The following is a 20,960-nucleotide window of genomic DNA, read 5'->3' on the forward strand; positions in this document are numbered from 1 at the left end:
ATTTCTGTTACACTTTCCAGCGAGCCAGTAAACGTACGTGGTAGGAATGATTCGTTTTATTTTACTAGCCCTTGACACTTTGAAGGCCATGATTAATGATTCTAATATGAACAATATGAAAAAACAACACAATGAACAATTTACAAGTGAATCATAAGAAACCCTAATAAGTAGTAATAAGTAAAATCACGAAAGACATAAGAAATAGCGAAAGACATAAGAAACCCTAATAAGTATTAACAAGTAAAATCAGAAATTGAATGAATCTTAGTGCATACCGGTTGATTGATTCATGTGAAGATAGGAGTGAAAAGGATGTATTTTTCTTCCCAGGTCTGAGTGAAAAGTGTCAAGTGTTGATTTTGAGAGAGAAGACAAATAGCCGTTGAATGATGTCTTACAGTTCTGAGTGAAAAGTGTGAAGCGTTGAGAGAGAAGACAAATAGCAGTTGAATGAACTCGAATTGAATAGAGTGAATGAATGCCTTATCTTACTTTGAGAGTGAAAATTGTTTAAACAAAGTCTTACATGCCCTTGTTTATCCAAAATTTGCTTGGATTCCAAATATTGTTGACATTGCTTTTTAAGCTTGCACGGGAACATAAACCGGATATTTTATTTCTTTCGGAAACTATATCTTATGCTAGAAATCTTTAACGTGTTCGGGTTATGTTAGGTTTTGATTCTTATCTAGCCATTGATGTAGAGGGTCGGAGTCTCAGCCATAATCTATGAAACACCAAGTCACCAACACATTTCTCATTTCTTGGTCTAACAGCTGGTGATGGATTTGTTTGTCTGTGGCCTTCTAATGGATTCAAATCAACCTTACTTACTGTTGGGGTAACAGTGGCTACATTTTGTGTGTTGGAATGTTGTTTTATGAAATTATTGTGTGTTGGAATGAGACTTAAAAATTAGTTCTCCTTAAGCAAAGAAGTCTAATACTAATTTGGTGTTGGACATGTTGATTGATGTTGTTGAGTGTTGGAGTATGAATAATCCAAATTCCACTGCAGGAGCATATCATGATCCAACTATCTGTCCTTTCTTACATTCTTATATTATACAGGGTAGAATTTGATGTCTCTATAGATTCATTCTACGATAGAATTTGATGTCATTGATACAATTGATGCCTCTATAAAATGATTACCTTAAATATTTTTTACGGGGTGGAATGAGTTGGAGTAGATGGAAATGAGTGGCTTTGGAGAAGTCTATTTCAATGGGAAGATGAGTTGGTGGAGGAGTGTAGGTTGTTTTTTGCTAACGTTTATTTGGTCCTTCAGGTGTTGGTGCATCGGTTTTCATTTTCTCCACTGTGTTTTGAGATAAAAGCTCTACTTATTTTTACATTACGTTTATGGAAGAAAAATTCACAATTGGATAGACATTAGATACAGTTAGTAAAAGGCATTTTAACTAACTAACAGAATAAGCATAAGCTAGACTATATATAGCAATCCTAGACTTCCAAATTCCAATCTGTCAGTTGCCTCCCAGAATATACTTGCTTGCAGCTCAACATAAGGATTACGGAGTTCGGACACAAATTCCTCTATTAAAGCACAAGACAAACCTTGTCATTTTCCATACAGTACAAGTTCGAATGAAAAATGAGTGTCACATTGGCTTATCTAATTCTATGCTAGGAAACGCCAACAAACAAAGCCTGTAAATAAGTTAAAACAAGAATGGATGTTGAAGCTCTGTTGTCAGGTATGCTCAGCCTTTTAGGGCAAGTAATGAGATAGAAAACTCGACCAACTGAGTTTTCAAAACATGGTACACCCCATGAGCTCAAACTCTAAACGTGTTTGATCAGAAAAGCTTACTAAGGCCATGAAAAAACCGGTGCTTTCTCCTTTTTGAGTGTCTTCTAGATTCTTTTGTCATGACATAGGGGACAAAGTGTACCTACATTAGCATAAAATATCAGTAAACTACAATGAACAATCTATTCTCCACATCATTCAACAATTTGAAAAGGCGAGACAAAATAAAACTAATGAATTTGTAATAGACTCTTTAAGGAAAAAACACTCGGAGGAATATTATTACGAAAAATGGACTGATTGAGCATAACAACTTTCAAAAGATTGGATTTTCCTGAACTCAAATTCTGATTTCACTATTAAAGGTAAAACATATTGTGGAAGAAAATTCTACTTGAAATGACATGCCCTATCTCTGACATATTAAGTTATTAACATGTAGGTAAACTAAATATCGACATTTGTGGTGAGAAGAAAAAGCCTGTAGTGTCCCCGTGAGCTTAGCTCGGTTGGTAGGGTCATCACACTATATGTGCAGGAGCTCGGGTTCAAACCCGGGACACTCCACTTATTCACCTTTAAGGTGGATTTTCTAGCCACTAGGCTACTTGACCAAAAAAAAAAAGGCCGCAGTCTTCTTTTGCATAATTTGTTTTTTGGACCAAGCCCATTGCCACTTCCCAAAGAGAAAGATGTGAAAATTGATTAATGTTTTCGCAGTCCATTTTTTTATGAAGAGATGGTAATAACCAGGAGTTTCAAAAGAAGCTTCAGAGAGTAAGGAAGTCTAATCTAACAGAAATCGGGCACCAATGAGCTGAAAATGAAAGCAGATCATAAACTGAGGGTTCATAGGGACCAATCTGGTTCCGCAGATGCATATGTAAAATAACCAAGTCTTGAAGGCCTACAATACAATAGGTGATTCAGCTCCTGAGCTTCTTTTGAGAAACACTGCCTGAATCCGTTGCAAGTTCTGACACTAGGTCAACGTTGAAGATGGCGGACTGTCACAATTGGTGATGATCTAAGATAAAACTTTTCGGATCTTAACTACGGTGATGATTCTAGAGGAAAATTGTATGAAAAGTATACATGAAGAAAACAAAAGCTTAACTTAAGGAAGACCATGTAAGATAATACTGATCAGAGCAGAGTAAAACCTATGTTGGAGGATAAGTTTTCAGGGTACAGAACATACAAAGTTTAATAGAAGTTGGTGACAAAAACTTGGACACTTCAAATCAACTATTAAGAATGATCATGTATTCATTACTTGTTTTGTGGTTTTTGCGAAAACTGATATGTTTGAATATATTCTACAAAGCAAATATTGTTTTTACATTTAAAATACAAAAATCCATCTTGGTTCTGGTTCGAATCCCTTATTTCTCAAGGACATCTAATAAATTCCTCTCAGAATAAAGAAACAATTCATTGCCTTCTAAGCAAACTTTTCCTAACATGCATGTGTGTTAAGGCACAAGGTTAGGGTCAATCTAATATTCATCTAGCAGGTGCAGAGACCATTCCAAACAGTACAAGAGATGATCCTGCTTTTATGCATTCGATTAGTCACTAAGAATTTGAAATTTTTTAGTCGGCAATTGCAACAATTTTAATACAAAATATGATTTTGCTAATACAGCATTCTTTTGGTCAATGAAGACTAAAATCAAAACTCTCTATATTAAAGAGATTAAGGCCCCGTTTGGATTTGGCTTACTTTTGAGCTTATGAAAATAACTTATGCAAATAAATAGACTTTTATGTTGATTCATAAGTTTTCACTAACAAAAATTGTATCTTTATAAACTATTTTCTCATGAGCTACCTTGAAAAGCTTATAATAGTCCATAAAAGCTTACTTATTTGCATAAGCTGTTTCGCATAAGCTCAAAACATATAATTAAGTCAAACACTAGTAATTTATTCTATTTTACCATTCTAGTTCCAACCATGATTAGATAAGTAGAATAAACCTGAGAATTATTCCGCACACCGAAATTCTGAAGCGTGTCATCATCGTTTAGAAGCTTGTTATTATCGAATGACAAACAATAATTAGCCCAAACACTCCTCCTGCAATTAAACCACATCATTGTTTTTACACAAAATAAACATGAAGAACCAAACATGAAACATTGTAGAAACAAGAAACTACTAACTAACCAAGAAATATGACGATGACCCATACTAGATTGTTCCATATAATTGATTTTGTTCTTAATAGCAAGTTTCAAATCCTTAACAGTTGCTGTATTCATAAGAATGACATGAAACGAAGTTGCATCCAATTTCAAAACAGAAATTCGCATAGCACTACCTAATTCAAGTCCTATGAGTGTTTCTACATCTTCCAAAGTTGGATTCTTAGGTACATCACTAAGTATTGGATCTTCTAATAATGCTTTCAACACCTTTTCCTTCTTTAAACCGCTCTTGTATTCTGCACTTTCTGCCATCACGCCACACTCACAAAAAAAAAACAACACTGCAAAAGGAAAGAGGCGGCGAAGTCGTGAGAGATGAGAATGAGGAGGAGACCGTTGTCGGCGTGGGAGAAAGGGAGAAGGTGAATTCCAGAGAAATTGAGGTTATTGGAAGAACGAAGAAGGTTAAAGCAACAAAAAATTATTAGTTGATTTTTTTTTTTGTTTGGCCTAAACCGGATATCTATGCCCGCAACTCAAACTAATTCTTCTGTGAGATTTGATCGAGTGACAAATTCTCTCCGAAAATTTTAAATTGGATCCAACCCATAACTTTGATTAAGCTACGTTTGGATTGGTGGTAAAGGATGAAATGAAATGAAATGGAGTGGTAACTAACTAAGTTCCATTGTTTGGATTTGCAAAAAATGAATGGAGTGGAATGGAACACAATGAAACCCATTCCATCTCATACCATCCAATCTTCTAATTTTCTTTCCCCTCCAAATTGAGGTGTATGTAATGGAATGAATATTTATAAAATATATCCAAACAATGGAATGATATCTATACTCCATTCCGCTCCGTTCCACTCCATTTCATTATGTTCCATTCCGCTCCATTCCATTTTGTACCACCAATCCAAACATAGCCTAAGTTATATGAGATTGTGTAATCTCATAAATGTTGTTGATGTTTTAGTTTATATGAATTTTTTTTGTTAAATAATTAAAATATGAATTCATTTTGGGTCGGTCGGCTCAATCCAGCCTATTTTGATTTCATTCGGTTCATTCTGATTCAACAATATTGCGTTCACTAAGGGTGTAAGCGGTTCAAACATAACTCATCAAACCAATTTGAAAATTAACTGATTTAGTTTGGTTCGGATAAAAGATCGAATTGGACTTCATACTGATACTATTTTTTATAAATGTTAGATGAAATAATATGTTTAAGTGTATAATTGCTTATGGAAATATATTTTTTCTCAAATAAATAGAATTATGATAATTTATTTGGGTTTTATATTATAAAATATTGTATAATAAAATAAGGAAATGAAATTATGTTAGTTTATCTTGTTTTGAGTATGTCGTATAAATTTATGTAAATTTATTTAATTTAATTATATTTAATTTAATTTGAATTAAATAAATTTGTAAATTTAATTTGAAGTTGTTTGAATAATAAATGGTATAAAATAGTTTGTTTGAAAAATAATAATAGTTTAAAAAAAGCAATTGATAGATAGTTTAAGAAATTGCTTAAATAATAAATTTGTTCAAGTAAATTCGCGAATTTTTGGTTGGTTTTCATTTTTATAATTTTTTAAATTAAAATAATATATGAATGTGAAGATTATTTTGGTTTTCGTCCCTAACGTTAATTGTCGTTTTAAAATCGATGATATGATAAATAAAGGTTAACGTAACAACGTATGTAGTGACAAACGATGATGATGTCAGTCATGCACTTAGATGAACCAAATTCAAAAATGAAATAACATAGAAGATCAAATAAAAAAAACAAAATTTAACCCAAAAACATATTTTTCTTCTTATAAACCAAAGAGATTAACTCATGTTATTTTTCTTCTTGTTTCTCTCAATTATTTTGGCTCCATTTTATTATTTTTAAAAATTATTAAAAAACTGAATCAAGTTATCAAACTGAACCCGTAAAAATTGATTCAGACATTTTTTTACCAAATGGATTACACGCCAGCCTAGCTGTCACTATTCAGTATTCACTTCCCGGTTTCCAAGCGAAACTGAAACACATAACTTAACCACTGAAACACACCTCTGTTAATTATCTCATCCGCTTCGTCATGACGGCGACACCACCGTCAAAGCCACTAACACATCACGACTGGGAAACCCTAATTGAAAATTTCCAATCCGCCACCGGAATCGAAAAATGGAACTCTCTAGATCCACCTCTCTCCGATCATCTCTTAACCTCTCTTCTCCGCAAAGACTTACATCTTCAACTAAAATTCCAACTCCTCATCTTCCTCGACGAATTCTCCATTTCAATCTTCCCTCACAAAAATCTCAACCGTCTCATCGAATCTCTCAAAACCGTTATTCAATCACCTCCCGACCCCGTTCACATCACTCCGTTGTTCAAGGAACAGTTCATCATTTCCGTTACCTCCGTTATCGTTTGTTTCTCCGATGACGAAAATGATATTCATACGGTAACGGAGAGTTTGGTTGAAGTTCTGTTGACGGTTATTAACCGTCCGAATTTCGGTTCTGATCGTCACACACGCGCCATCGCGTGTGAGTGTTTGAGAGAATTGGAACGATCTAAACCGTGTTTACTTTCCGATGTGGTTGGACATTTGTGGAGTCTTTGCCAGAATGAACGAACACACGCTTCACAATCTTATATCTTGCTTTTCACAATGGTGATTCATAACATTGTTGATAAGAAACTTAGTGTTTCGATTCTCAATACATCGCTTCCAATGCTTCCTTTTAATACACCGCAATGCGTGAATCAAGAGGATTTTGGTTCGGATTCGGGTTTGAATACGAAAGAATTGAGGAGAGCTTTGGCGTTTTTGTTGGAGTGGCCACAAGTGTTGACACCATGTGGAATGATGGAGTTTGTTTCTATGGTCATACCTGTGGTAGTGGCTTTGGAATTGCAACCTTCAATGCTTAGGGTTCAATTGTTTGGTATGATTCATTCTTATGATCCTCTTCTTTGTCATGTTGTTTTGGCTATGTTTATGCGTTTTATAGATGCTTTTGATGGTCAAGAAGGCGAGGTTTCCAGTAGACTCTTGTTGATTTCGAGAGAAGCTCATCATTATTTGGTGTTTCGGTTGTTGGCGATTCATTGGCTGTTGGGTTTCAATCAATTAGTTTTTAGTAAACAATCGCGTATTGAGAAGAATATTGAGAATGGAAATGAAGCTTGTTCCACTTTTTATCCTTCTTTGTTTGATCCGTTGGCTTTGAAAGCATTGAAGCTTGACCTTCTTGCTTCTAGCTCTGTCTTGAGACTCAAAAGTGATTCGGATTATAATTCTAGTTCCCGTGATGGTGATGATGGTTTGGTTGATACCGTGAAGGTGTTTGAACAGGGTCTCCTTGCTGTATCATCTTTCAAATGGTTGCCTCCGGGGAGCACGGAGATTGCAATTGCGTTTCGTACTTTTCACAAGTTTCTCATTGCTGGTTCGTCTCATTCTGATAGTGATCCTTCCACAACAAGAAATCTTTTGGACTCTATGATATTTCGTACTTTACAGGTGGTTATTAACAGCATTTCCCATTTTAGAATCTTGTGTGGTTTTGTTATTGTTGCATTGCATAAAGGAATTTCTTATTATAGGATAGGATTCTTGTCTTGTTAATAGAGTCGAGCAAATTATATGTTTTTTAGTTATTATCAGGCAAGTTGATTTGTATCTAATTATTGATTTTACTAGCAGTGATAAGAACATTTTTTGCATTGAATTTTATATCAAACTGGTTTTTGACGTAAAAACCAAGTTTATTCAAAATAACTTTTATCTAAGGCTCAGCTAAACACACTCATGTTAATGTTTAGTTACTAGAGAGATAAAATTATGTGGTTAAGGCAAATTTACTGTGAGTTGATTTGTAGTCTTTAGGTATGGTGCATTCAAAATTAACATTGTTTTGTCTTTTCAGGTGATGCTTGTGAACATGATGTTGGAGAGTCGGAGATTGGTTCCTGTTGTTGCTGCTTTTGTGGACCGTTTAGTATCCTGTAAGAAGCATTCTTGGTTGGGCGAGCGCTTACTTCAGAAATTTGATGCACACTTACTTCCAAAAGTGAAAATGGATTATAAGTTGGTTTATTGCTTCCCAATATTTGATAGAATTGCTGAGAATCAGACAATACCTCCATGTGGATTGTTAGAGCTACTCACAAACTTTATGATTTTCCTTGTGGAGAAACATGGCCCGGATACGATGATGAAATCTTGGTCCCAAGGAAGTAGAGCTCTTGGAATTTGTCGAACTATGTTGGTACACCACCATAGTTCTAGATTGTTCCTTAGACTATCCCGTCTACTTGCTTTCACCTGTCTCTATTTTCCTGATTTGGAAGTCCGTGATAATTCAAGGTATTGGTCGCACTATGTATTCTTGCTTTTGATGTAATCTGTTTTCTATGTTTTATTTTATCCCCTTCACTTTTGTTTTGTGAAAATATCTCGAATTCAGAGATAGCTTTTCTAGGCTAAAGTTTAGAAGGTCTGCAGAAGTGGTTACTTGGCTTTTCTGATATTTGGTATGTTTCAGGACCTACTTACGTATGCTGGTCTGCATTCCAGGAAAGAAGCTTAGAGATATCCTGAGCCTGGGAGGCACGATGCTTGGGATTTCACCTTCTTCACACCAAACCTCTTTCTTCAATGTTCAGTCACCACGACCTTCTCAGAGATTCAAGACATTTATAAACCTAGCATCCTGCATTCACTTTGAGCGTCTGACCCCATTGCTTGTTAAGCAGTTTTGGTCTTTGTCTTTATCAAGTTTAGTTGTGAGTAATAGCAAGCCTGCTTATCTGGGTGGCATCAGGGACCTTGAAGCTCCTATCGAGGAAAAGGAATTTTCTGACAGTTCCAATTCACCGGTCATTCCTGAAACTGGAAGAACAAACCAATCACATGAGCCACTCCGTGTTATGGACTCTAACATTGCAGAAATTTTGAACACGTTAAGGAAGTACTTTTCCTGTATTCCTGACTTCAGATATATGGCAGGACTCAAAGTTAGCATATCGTGCAGTTTGAGATTTGAATCTAATACTTTCAATCGCATGTTGGGAATCAATAACACTGCCACAGCCCAGGATGAGATAGATGCACTTCCCGCTATATATGCTACTGTATTACATTTTTCCTCTTCTGCGCCATATGGATCAATCCCATCCTATCATATACCTTTCCTTCTTGCTGAACCTCACAGTAAAGATCATGCATCTCAAAATGCCTCCCTCAGTATTGTTCCTCTCGGAAAGGAGGATTCTCGAGAAGAGGAAAAACATAGAGCTACTGTTGTGATTGATTTGGAGCCCAGAGAACCAACACCAGGTATAGTTGATGTTCACATCGAAACAAATGCAGAAAATGGTCAGATCATCCAAGGTCAACTTCAGGGAATCACAGTAGGCATAGAAGACATGTTTCTTAAGGCCATTGTTCCATCAGATATCCAAGAAGACGCAAGACCTCAGTACAACTTTGACTTGTTCACTGCTTTATGGGAGGCATGTGGCTCATCCTCTAGCACTGGGCGGGAAACCTTTCAATTGAAAGGGGGAAAAGGGATTGCTGCCATAAGTGGAACGCAATCTGTCAAGCTTCTTGACGTCCCCGCGAACTCTTTGATCCAGGCAACTGAGCGCCATCTGGCACGTTTTGTTGTAGGTGTGAGTGGGGAGCCACTTATCGATGCTGTATGGGAAGGGGGGATCATTCAGAATGTCATTTGGGAAGATGCTTCCCCTGATGCCACTCCAGTTACAAATAGTGATATGGGCCCTCTCCGTCTTACATACAATAATGAAGAGTATGAAAAGGGGGGAATTATCAATAGCAGGCAAAAAAATCTGGGCATTTTTCTTGTTCTAATATTCCTTCCACCGCGGTTCCATCTCCTTTTCCAGATGGAAGTTGGCGATGTTTCAACTTTAGTTCGTATTCGCACAGATCATTGGCCTAGCTTGGCCTACATTGATGATTATCTAGAAGCTTTATATCTATCATAACAGCTGTTGTTTCATCTACATTGATGACTGTATAAAGACTAACAATCCTCGATCAGCTTGTGATAACGTGTCTTTTTTGTTCTTTTGCAATGTACAGTTTGTATGTGCCATATGTGGAATGTGGCTTTGCTGTTCAATACAAACACATTTTTGCTCATGTGCATTTTAAGGTACATAATTCTAAGAAATTTCACATTTTTATAATTGTTTTTCCTTCGTGCGGTTTTAGTTCTTGAAAATGATAGGGTTAGATAGATTTTTTGTTTGTTCAGTTTAGATGATACATAAAAACATACAAATCATAATAGGGTTAAAACAACCCCTCCCCTGTCAGACTTTTTATTTTAGCTATATAATACTGCAAGATTTTTTGTGAGCAATACTGCTAATATGTAATTGGAATAATATGGTAATGTATTATTGAGAGGATTTGTATTGAAATATAACTTATTTTTAATTTGAGAAGTGTAAAAGTTCAAATGGGAGGTTGATTGGTAATGTTTCACTTTTAAAAAAAGAATGAAAAAGAAATAAAAATAAATAAATAAAATAAAATAAAAAATTGAGGTCTAGGAGATTAGAGTTACTAAGTTCAATGGTGTTTTTGAATTGGGATTTGGGGCTTCTTAGATATACTTTTGCATGAGCATAGAGACAGTTTTTCTAAGGAATTCCTCGTGCTTTTGAATCGAAATTTTGACTGTGTATCAAAAGGGGGAAAAGAAAAAAAGAAAGAAAAAGAAATTAAAGTTGTCTTTATAAAGTCATCCGCTAAGAATCTTAGGTGAAATCTAGTACTACTACTTGGCTTAGTTACTACACACAGCAGCGACTATAAATAACAATAACACGCATCATTTTTCTCATTCAATCCAATCCAACCCCACCTAACTCTTATCTTTTTCCATTCTAATTAACATCATCAACAACACTCACTCAGTTACAACAACAACAACAACAGTTCTCTGATTTTTGTGACTGTGTGTGAAAGGTTTTAGACTTGAACATTGAAGCAAGAAGGAGAAACAGAAGCAAAGGAAAAAGGACAAAAGAACACTGAACAAGCAGCCAGAACCATAAGAAGGGTTCGCGGTGTTTTTGAACATAGCCACAACCATAAGAAGGGATTGACTCTTTTCAATTATGGCGGCTTCACGAATTCTATTTTCTTCAATCCTTCTGGCTACTTGTTCAGTGTTCATTTTGTTTTTCCTTGTTCATATCTTTTTCCATTATACCAATACCTTCTCTTGTCTCATCCTCACTTTCTTCCCAGATAACATCTGTAAGATATTTTCCATGTACACTGAACTTACTAAACATATGGTATTATATAATGTAAAATCTGGCATATACTGGGAGGGACCTATGTCCTGGTGACGCTATTGCCGGCCAAATTTTACAGTATATAATATTATTGTTTAGTAAGCTCAGTGGCTGTTGGTGGTAATATTTCTGAATCAATGTTTATCGTATGATTTACATTATTGGATTCCTCATGTCTTATGATTTACATTAGTTGGTTTTGTTGGATGTTTATATCATTATTTTTGAACTCCAGTCATTATTAGCGGTAACGGACCATTTCTTAAAACCTCGAATATTCTATTTGAACTTGTGGTTTTAATATCATATTTTTGCTGTCATCCATTGCAGTTTCATATGGTGATTACCATGTATGTGGATTAAGAAAACCTTGGAGAGAAAATGTTTGTTTAGTTGATTGTTGGGGCTATAACATGACCAAAAGTTACATGTTTAATGGAATGATTCAATCAATCTCAGCTGGTTTTGTGTTTAACTGTGGATTGTTTTCTAACAATAGGAGTGATTTCAGCTGCTGGTGGTGGATATCATGTGTGTGGAATCTTAGAAGGGATAACTTTGCTAAAACATGATTAATTGCGTGTGATGCTGCTGCGCAGTGTGCTCACGAAACAAGGTTGCAACTTTAGGCCTACCAGTGAATTTGTTGTTCAAGCAAAGTTGGGAAAGATTGTTTTATGAAATTATTGTGCGAGGGCATTAAGTTAGGAGCCAATAGTGGTCATTATTATCAGACTTGGACCACTGATAAAAATAAGTCTTTTTCATTTTAGAAGATGACTCAATAGCTTGTCCTTGAATTAGGCTATGTGCCTTACAAAGGAAACAAGGACAGTTACTTTCATCTCTAATCATTTTCAAGCCAGCACATGCTTGTGGTTAGTCTTTGTAATTTGTATTTTCTGGTAGTTTTGTATCACATGCTTATCAGCTTATGTGGCACGAAAGACGACATTTCTTCATTCCATTTTGTTATCCATGCTGAAGGACCAATCTGACGGTTAATTAACATATAATCATCTTCCAAATGTCCTTTAAATTGAAAGAACTATAACCCTTATTTTCCCGCTGTTGCGCTGAACTGGGTCTGGAATAGAAGAAATAGAGTTATGATGGGAGGTGGTATGCCATTTTTGAAGTCTGGAGGTGAAGAAAGCCTCTATTGGAGAGTCGAGTCTATCCTCCTCGCAGAGGTAGTGGGCACCTCGTTGCAACTGTGAAGACACCTTTATCACAGTAAACCGTTGATTGAAGTTCTGTTTTTCCATTTCTTCATGCATGTCTGAATTCCATTTTGTTGTGGAATCCATATTTTGATGTTTTTGCAGGATGACTAGGCAAATTACAAGAACTTTATTTCAAAAGATGGTTGAGATGAAAATGTTACAGCAAACAAAAACACCTATTTTTTTTTTTAAAGACAGTGTAAAATGGAGGTTGGAAGAGATAATGCAATGGATGATATGTGGAAAAGCAAATCCGAATTCTAAGATTGGTAGTTTGGTTATTGGGGTGAAGTTCATGAAATGAATTTTATTTGCATCAATTGGTGATGCAAATGTTGTTTATGGTAATGTTTATTTGTATTCATATAGAGCATAAGTTAGTGTAATTTAGGTTAAGTTGTTTGTTGTTGTGGGATAGTTTATGTAATGTGTATGAGTATGTAATGCATATTATTTGAAGTAAATGAGCAATAATGGTTTATGGTGTATGACAAACAATTGTGTTGTGTTGACGTTGTGTTTGAAAATAACATGAAAAGCACCTTGCTAAAGTGATTTTCTAAACACTGCATTAATCTGTTTAACCACAAGAAATATAATCAAACCTAAGGCAATGACTTAACATATCTTGAAATTTAAAAGGTAGTAGCATTTGGAGAGAACAATATGTTAGAGAGAGGTGAGAGAAGTTGCGGCGCACTATCTCCACCCTGAAGTTAACTTTCTTTTTATCCTAACCACCGTCTTCCACCAACACTTGGCCGTCCACCACCTGTTTTTTCTCGATGGATCCTGTTGTTATTCCTTGGTCCTGTTTAGATACCCAACCTAAGGCTACAGTTAAGGCTTCAGCTCTAGATCCTCAGAAGGTGAAAAAATAGTTTGCACAAGCAGTGAATAATGTCTGCGATATTCCGTTCAGTCAACTGCCGAAACCACATATCAAGGGAGATCGTACTGCTATAGGAATGGGAATAATGATGTTCAGAGAAACGAAATTGTAGATACAGAGATAGTTAATATTGTTGCTGCAACTACTGAAAAAGAAGCTGAAAATTCAGATGATGAGCAAGGCTCGGAAGCCTCAGAATTTGTTGAAGCTCCTCAAGTGTTTAATGATGTTGATCCTAACCATGAATATAGGGGATTAATGACCACTATATTCATGAGCACCAATAATAGTACTAAAATCCACTATATTCATGACCACTATATTGAACAAACATTTCTGGTACACGTCACAATTCAAGTAAGAAAATAAACACTGTCATAGTGTACATGATTTTGTAGTTATATAATCATAATTATTATAGTCTTAAATCTTCTTATATATAGTAAAAAAGAAGTACTTCTGTCATTTTTATATATAAGTATACACTTTGCTCTAAACTTTCAACCTGCTCAGTCTCATTTTCAAAATGGTTTCTTCTCTACTCTAGCCTTGTTCATATCTTTTTCCACCATAACAATACCTTCTCTTGTCTCATCCTCACTTTCTTCCCATATAACAACATCTGTAAGATATTTTTTTCCAACTACACTGAACTCATCAATGTAACAGTTGTTATATAGTATAAAATCTGGCATATACGGGACCTATGTCCCGTGACGCTGACGCTGTTGCCGGCCAGATTTTACAGTATATAACATTATTCACTGACAAGTTCAGTGGCTGATGATCATAATATTTGTGTTTGGCTTCATAAAAGGTAAATGGTTTCTAGGAAAATTCGGAATCATTGCGTTGTCAATTCATCTAAAATCACATTAATGAAAAACTTGATGTGCAGAGCAAATTGATCAAGCAACCAAAGTAAAGCGGATAGATTGAGATAATAGTAATAATCCAAACAAAAGTAACCACGCAAAAGAGAAAGAGAACAAGAAGAACAAACAATAGTTTGCTTCTCCAGTTCGGTCCAAATTGACATGATTAATTGCGTATCATGTGTGTGGAATCTTAGAAGGGATAACTTTGCTAAAAAATGATTAATTGCATGTGATGATATTTTCAAATAACAAGGTTCATGAAATAACTACTGCTTTATATGGTTTTACAAATGTTGGTTCTTGTTGGAGCCCAATGGCGTCATTTGTTCGATGGATAAGGATTTGTAGTTGATATGTTGATGTTATATGAGAAATTTCTGTCTTAAAATTAAGGCAATTATCAGCTGTCATTCACCTTCTATCAGAAGCTTATACTTATAGCATATAGGACTTAAAAATACTTCTCTGCTTCTCCACTTATGGTTTGCGTGTGCTTGTGCTTTTCCCCCAACAAATATGAGAGTCGGTCGTGTTTAAGGAGTATAGAAAGTCCTTCGAGTTTTCAAATTCTAACATATTAATCTGTGTTCATTTTTTCTTTATTCTATGTTTTGCAGAGGGCACGATATGATGCAAAAGAAGAAATGAGAAATTCCCAAAAGCGCCCTGGAACTATGGGTATGTAGAAATAATGTGGAGAATCAATATTGCTCACCTGAACAATCCAACAGGAGACATTGGAGATCATACAGTAATTCATCTTCTCAAAGTTCTGAAACTGGTCGACCAAGTAGGAGGTAACAAAGTTGCACGGAATCTTAATCCGGTTAGGATCTGGATTGCAGTATGAGATGAGTCACGGATAAACTAAGCTGGTCAATGCTTCAGGTTGCTTGGAGTTGGAGGTGTAGAGTTTTCTCTCTTGACAAGAGATAAACAACGTGGCTGCATTGGTTTTCTACTGCTATTTGCTTGTTATATTAGTTGTCGAATGAGTGTCAAATTATATTTGTATTCATTATGTTGATGTACTTGAATTGATGTAAATCTTCTTAGGTTTTTCTTTCTACTTCAAGTCTCATTTGCAACAGTAGGATCAAGCAAATTAAGAATAATACAACACCAATACCTGTTTATCTCAGTGGCAATGCTTGGTAACTTTCTTACAATTCTTTTAGACATATTTTGTGAGGCAATTTGGCTATAAAGGAAATTAGTTTGAACTCTTTACAGTTATAATAGAGGTGTTGATTAATTGTGATCCACAAGTTATTAATGAACAATCTGATTTTAAGCATAAATTATGCAGAAAGGTTACAATAATACATGAAATTGAGCCTCAATTTGTACTTTTATGGAAACTAACTCCCAAACCACAACTTGTCAAAAAAAAAAAAACTCCGAAACCACAATTAATCCTCATGATTTATAATCAACTCACATCAGATGAATATTGCACCTGCAAATTGCAAAGAGAACCCTTATGACTACAAGCAACCAAAACACCAGTAAACGTCAACCCATTCGGCCTAATACCACCATCGAGACTCTCTTCCATCTCTGAAAACAATTGGAAAACTTCCTCACATTAACCATGGACAGCCAAACCAATAATCATAGCATTACTAACAAATATATCAGATCAAAACATCTATACACTTTAATAAAATCCCTACAAACAAACTTAATTAACCCAAAGAAATAAGCCCTACACAGAATCCAGCAGTACTAAAAAATTAATTAGACATGGAATGACGGAATATGTGAACAAAACCTCATAATCATAGTCCTTCAACCCAATTTATTAAAATCCCTGCACAGAACATAGTCACAATTTACAATCACAATATACTAATATGTTTCGTAATTTGCAGAGACTTGTTTTTATTTTCATAAAAAAAGATTTACTGTTATTGCTAATAGCTATGCAGAGGATTAGGAATGACCTGAAAGAACATACAAGTGCAGTATAGAAGCAGCTCATAATTGGGGTAGGAAAAGAGACAAAAACAGCTCTTAAACAACTATCGAAGGTAGAGAGATGGCTGCAAAACCAAACACAGTGGTGTCTACATAGCTAATTAAACAAAAGAGCTAAAAACAAACAATTAGACAGGCTTACAAATTAATATATAATTAAAGGTCAGATACGCACACAGGTTACAACATCACCTGTGAAATGAAAATATGGGTCTAATTCAGAGTAACCTTTGAATCTTCTTCCCTTGTAGGCAGCTCACTCAAATAGCAATTATTTTCACATTAAATATCATCCTCATTATTGTAAAGAATGTAACAAATACCTATATTGTGCATATCAAAAACTTGGCATCTCAGTTCCATTCTTGAGAACAAGTCCCTCATCACTGGTTTATATTTCTTAGTGCATTACCAAAATGTTTAGTATACACAACATCATTGCATCATCATTTTTCATGAGTTTTTAGTCAAAAGATGAATTGCTAATGTTAATTAACCACACTTGTTTAAATAAAACTATCCATTAGATTCAATTTGAAATGATATTACACGCAACAAATGGAAAATGGGCGTGGTAGTCAAAAAAATAAAACTAACCAAAGAGCAGTTTATTGACGTCACTTTCTCTACGAGCAGCCTCAAGCTGTTCCTCAAAATATGGGCAGTGGCATCAATACCAACAAACAAAAAATCCAGATTTTGCATGTGTAGAAAACTACTTGACCAGAAATAAACATCATTCAGAGTGAGAATGCCTCATGGCCTTTGACGCATTAATGTTGTATAGTTTTCATTCTGGCTCGGTTGTAAATATCTTCCTAGCTTGACAAAATATGCTGCATTCTAGACAGCAAGTCCAGAAACAATAACCAGCTAATAAACAATCTAAGCATGCACCAATAAGTATACAATATTAATAAAAAGGAAACACAAAAATAAAAGAAACATGGAATTTGCATTGACATTTGTTTTAAATGCCTTATATAAATATATACTAATAGAAGAAAATAGAAAGGAGACACAAAAATAAAACCCAAATATAATAAAAAGAAATGATTTTATTAAAAACATTGAAAGAGAGAGAGATTACATGAACTAAGAGTTAAGAGAGTTAACTAATAGTAGTCAACAAGGATAAATGAAAAATATCACTAAAGTGACAAAACAGGCCTACGGCACATTGGACACGTGCTAGATCTATCTAACCACTCAAAAATACAATCTTTGTGATATAGATGCAAACACGGCAATCGAATGGCTTCCAACCCAACTGAAAAGTCCACGAGACATATGGAACATGTCAAAGCTTCAGAATCCGTTGGTACTTGTTGAATTGTGATTTTCTCAAGATTGGCATAAACTCCAATGTCTCTTCTTGTCGGAACTTGTTGGTTCACTTGACTGATGTTTTCATCAAGAATGAAGAGCCCATCTTGTACATAATAAGCATAAGCCGACGAGACGTTTCTAGTACTCACCCTAGGTTGAACTTGGTGGTTCACCTGATGGCTGTTTTCATCAAAAACAAAATGGCCATCCTGGACATTATAAGCATAAGCCGAGGAGGAGGAGGTATTATATCGTCGTCTGGTAGCATCAATGTCGAAAACCGGATTGATGTTATGTTGATTCAAAATAAAGTGGTGATCTATCACATGAGCATCTTGGGCAGTCATGATCATCCTAGGTTGATTTCCACCATGACCCTGATGTAGAATACCACCAGGAATCATACCATTTATGTTTCTATAGCCATGGTGCTCCATTCCTGAGTTAAAGTTTTGATTTTTTTGCTACCGATCAAAATAATGAAATAAAAACAACAAAAATTGAAAGAAAAAACAAAACTTTTGAATGAAATAAGAGTGATAAAAAAACTAACCTTTTGGGTTTGAGAAAGTTGATGGCGGAACAAACAATCTTAAAAGGGCAAGACAGCCTTGATTTGCGATGAACAAGAGACAACCTTAGGAGATGAAAGAACAAAAACAGAGAGGAATTAGTGGTGGGTCGCACAAGATTGTAAGAATGAGAAAATTAATGAGTGTCTAAATATATATAATTGATTTTAGGGTTATGCAACGATCATAAGAAAAAACAACAAAAATTGAAAGAAAAAACAAAACTTATGAATGAAAAAAGAGGAATAAGAGTGATAAAAAACTAACCTTTTGGGTTTAACGGAACAGAAGCAACACCACAAACAATCTTAGTGAAGAGTTGTTGTCAACAGGGCAAGACAACCCTTGATTTGTGATGAACAAGACAAGACACAACCTTAGGATACGAAAGAACAGAAACAGAAAGAAATTCTCAGAGAAATTAGTGATCGGTCGCACAAGATTGTAAGAATATGATGAGTGAAGAATTAATGACTGTCCAATTCCAAATATATAGCATGGATTAGGGTTTTGCAACGGTAATAAGATCCGAACAAATCTTGGATTAGTCACACGCGCCAGCGGGAATGAATCTAACGGTAATATTTTATTATTTTCCTGCATTTATTGATTTTATTTTAGGATAATTATATATTATCTTTTAACTCAATTTTAAGGTAAAATATTAGGTCTTGTCAAAAAAAAGGTAAATACGGAGTATTAGGTAGCATCTAATCTTTTGTATTTATCTCACTAGTCACTATCTATTCTCCCATCTATCTTTTTTTTAAAATTTTTTTTTACACATCTATCTATTTATTTTTATTTTTTTGTGGGCATTATTATTATTATTATTATTATTATTATTATTATTATTATTATTATTATTTATTATTATTTTTATAGAAATTGAGTCTAGAGACAAGATGGGTATCCGTCCAAATCTTAAATTCTTTTAATTTTATTTTTTATAGTTTTCTTTTATTTATTTTTATTTTGATAGAGTAACAAATTTTTTAAGGGTCGGTTTGATCTGCAAAATATAAATAATGGACAAACCAGTACAAGACAGAACCGCACAAGACAAACGTTTAAGGTATTGAACAAATTTTGTGTTGTACGATATTTGGTGGACAAAATGTTATTTTGGTATTTTAGACAACTTATGCAAAGGACAAAAAGTTGCCCCGTGGTTTAGTAGAGGACAAGAATTTCAGTTTTTGTTCGGTCTCTTGGCCCCCATTTTGTCTAGTACCAAAAGCAGTTTTAACATCAAACACAGTACAACTGAAATTGTCTTGTCTAGTTTCTTATTTTTTATCAGATCAAATGCACCATTAGAGAGTAATTATACTCAAATTTTGAAGGACTGTTTTATTCCGACTCCTTTAAAGTTTTTTATTAGACTCCTTTAAAGTTAAACTACTAGATATATTACTTATAATTTAATAATGTGATTGATGAAAATTTAACATTTTTCAAAATCAAATTTTAAACTCCAATTTCAAATTTCACCCTTAAAGTGGATAAGTTGGGATGACCTGGGTTGGAACCACGACACCCTGTATATATAATGCAATGTCTTGTCAACTAAGCTAAACTCATATGACTTAAACTCCAATTTTTATTGGAAGGTTACTTTAAGCATTGTGAAAATACTTTACCATGTTTTATAATCTCATGAAATATTAGAGAAATTCTGAATAGTGATATATTTTTTTCACCATTGGTATCTGATTCACTTGACCGCCAAATATGGGTTGGGAGTCAATTCTTGCATCAAATGGTTTCAGGCCCCTCCCAATCGCAGTTGTAGGGGATCGTACTGTGGTTCTTCCTACCAACTATGGTTCTTCACAAGGTCCCCTTCTTTTTTTTTTTTTTTTTTTACGGATGAGTCCTCTTCTCTTTTTTTTTACACAGTCCAAATCAAGGCTTTTTATTCATAATAATAAGAGTAATACAATCAGGAATTACATCATAAATATAATGCGAGAAGCTTGGGATAGAGCTACTCTTGCTAGAGCATGAACGCTTTCATTTGCTTACCGCCTAGTAAAAACAACTACATAGTCGTTTCCATTTGCGAGTAAGGTCTTACACTTATTGATGAGTAAACCATAGAGTTATTAGGATTATTGTGCACATCATCAACAACCATCTTGCAATCCATTTCAAACAACACCTTAGTGTAGCCAAGTGTTGATATCCATTGAAGACTTTGCTGCAAACACCATGCTTCTGCTTCCGCTGCCGATAACTTTGCGTTGATGTTTGCTGTCATAGCTGCTACAAACTGTCCTTTATCGTCCCTTATGCACGCTCCCAGTCCAGCCTTGTTTTCTGTTGAGGAGAGTGCTGCATCTAAGTTGCACTTGACGAAGCTTGTAGGCGGTGGCTGCCACATCGTGTTATAAGCCTGGCGTGTACTGCTGCTGCTCGTAACATGTTGGTGCGCTTGCTGCCATACGTGCAGCACATTGTTGGCGCGGCAAATAACCTCTTCGACAGTCTCATTCTTATTTTCCCACATCTTAGTATTCCGTTTATGCCACAAACTCCAAGCTGTCATGGCAAAATTCACTTGCTGTTCTTGACTGCATTCTTTCCAAAGCTTTTGAAACACATCTTTGAATCCATCTGCATGTTCCATCATCGCCTCTAGCTTTGGCCATAGCTTTATTTTTCTCCAGCAAGACACACTATCAGCACAAACTAAGAAGAGATGCCAGTTATATTCAGTATAAGTTTGACAAACCACACAATTTTCATGACAATCCACTCCTTTACTCGATAGCCTT

The 20,960-nt window shown here is 35.1% G+C and overlaps 3 protein-coding genes across 5 annotated transcripts; 1 reads left to right on the forward strand and 2 right to left on the reverse strand.

The window, feature by feature from the left end:
- Nucleotides 1–1,490: 1,490 nt before the first annotated feature.
- Nucleotides 1,491–4,504, reverse strand: LOC123917721 (U11/U12 small nuclear ribonucleoprotein 25 kDa protein). Its single transcript, XM_045969530.1, has 3 exons — nucleotides 3,952–4,504; nucleotides 3,762–3,861; nucleotides 1,491–1,921 (listed from the first exon to the last, which is right to left on the reverse strand). Exons 1-3 carry the CDS (start codon nucleotides 4,242–4,244, stop codon nucleotides 1,826–1,828), a joined length of 489 nt encoding a protein of 162 aa, XP_045825486.1. The 5' UTR covers nucleotides 4,245–4,504; the 3' UTR covers nucleotides 1,491–1,825.
- A 1,388-nt stretch (nucleotides 4,505–5,892) lies between these two features.
- On the forward strand, nucleotides 5,893–12,319 carry LOC123917722 (AP-5 complex subunit beta-1). Of its 3 annotated transcripts, none has more exons than XR_006812547.1 (4): nucleotides 5,893–7,482; nucleotides 7,889–8,328; nucleotides 8,507–10,147; nucleotides 11,634–12,319. XR_006812547.1 is itself a non-coding variant. In XM_045969531.1 (3 exons), exons 1-3 carry the CDS (start codon nucleotides 6,046–6,048, stop codon nucleotides 9,975–9,977), a joined length of 3,348 nt encoding a protein of 1,115 aa, XP_045825487.1. In that variant the 5' UTR covers nucleotides 5,926–6,045; the 3' UTR covers nucleotides 9,978–10,150. The 3 variants fall into 3 exon arrangements, 1 of the variants encoding a protein (XP_045825487.1); XR_006812548.1 differs by having other exon boundaries at nucleotides 5,902–7,482; nucleotides 11,803–12,319; XM_045969531.1 differs by lacking the exon at nucleotides 11,634–12,319 and having other exon boundaries at nucleotides 5,926–7,482; nucleotides 8,507–10,150.
- A 5,046-nt stretch (nucleotides 12,320–17,365) lies between these two features.
- Nucleotides 17,366–18,239, reverse strand: LOC123917723 (E3 ubiquitin-protein ligase RZF1-like). Its single transcript, XM_045969532.1, has 2 exons — nucleotides 18,162–18,239; nucleotides 17,366–18,047 (listed from the first exon to the last, which is right to left on the reverse strand). The coding sequence occupies exon 2, from the start codon at nucleotides 18,043–18,045 to the stop codon at nucleotides 17,431–17,433; it is 615 nt and encodes a 204-aa protein (XP_045825488.1). The 5' UTR covers nucleotides 18,046–18,047; nucleotides 18,162–18,239; the 3' UTR covers nucleotides 17,366–17,430.
- Between the last annotated feature and the right edge of the window lie 2,721 nt (nucleotides 18,240–20,960).

Source organism: Trifolium pratense, linkage group LG3 (genome assembly GCF_020283565.1).
Source record: "Trifolium pratense cultivar HEN17-A07 linkage group LG3, ARS_RC_1.1, whole genome shotgun sequence".
Classification (NCBI taxonomy): domain Eukaryota; kingdom Viridiplantae; phylum Streptophyta; class Magnoliopsida; order Fabales; family Fabaceae; genus Trifolium; species Trifolium pratense.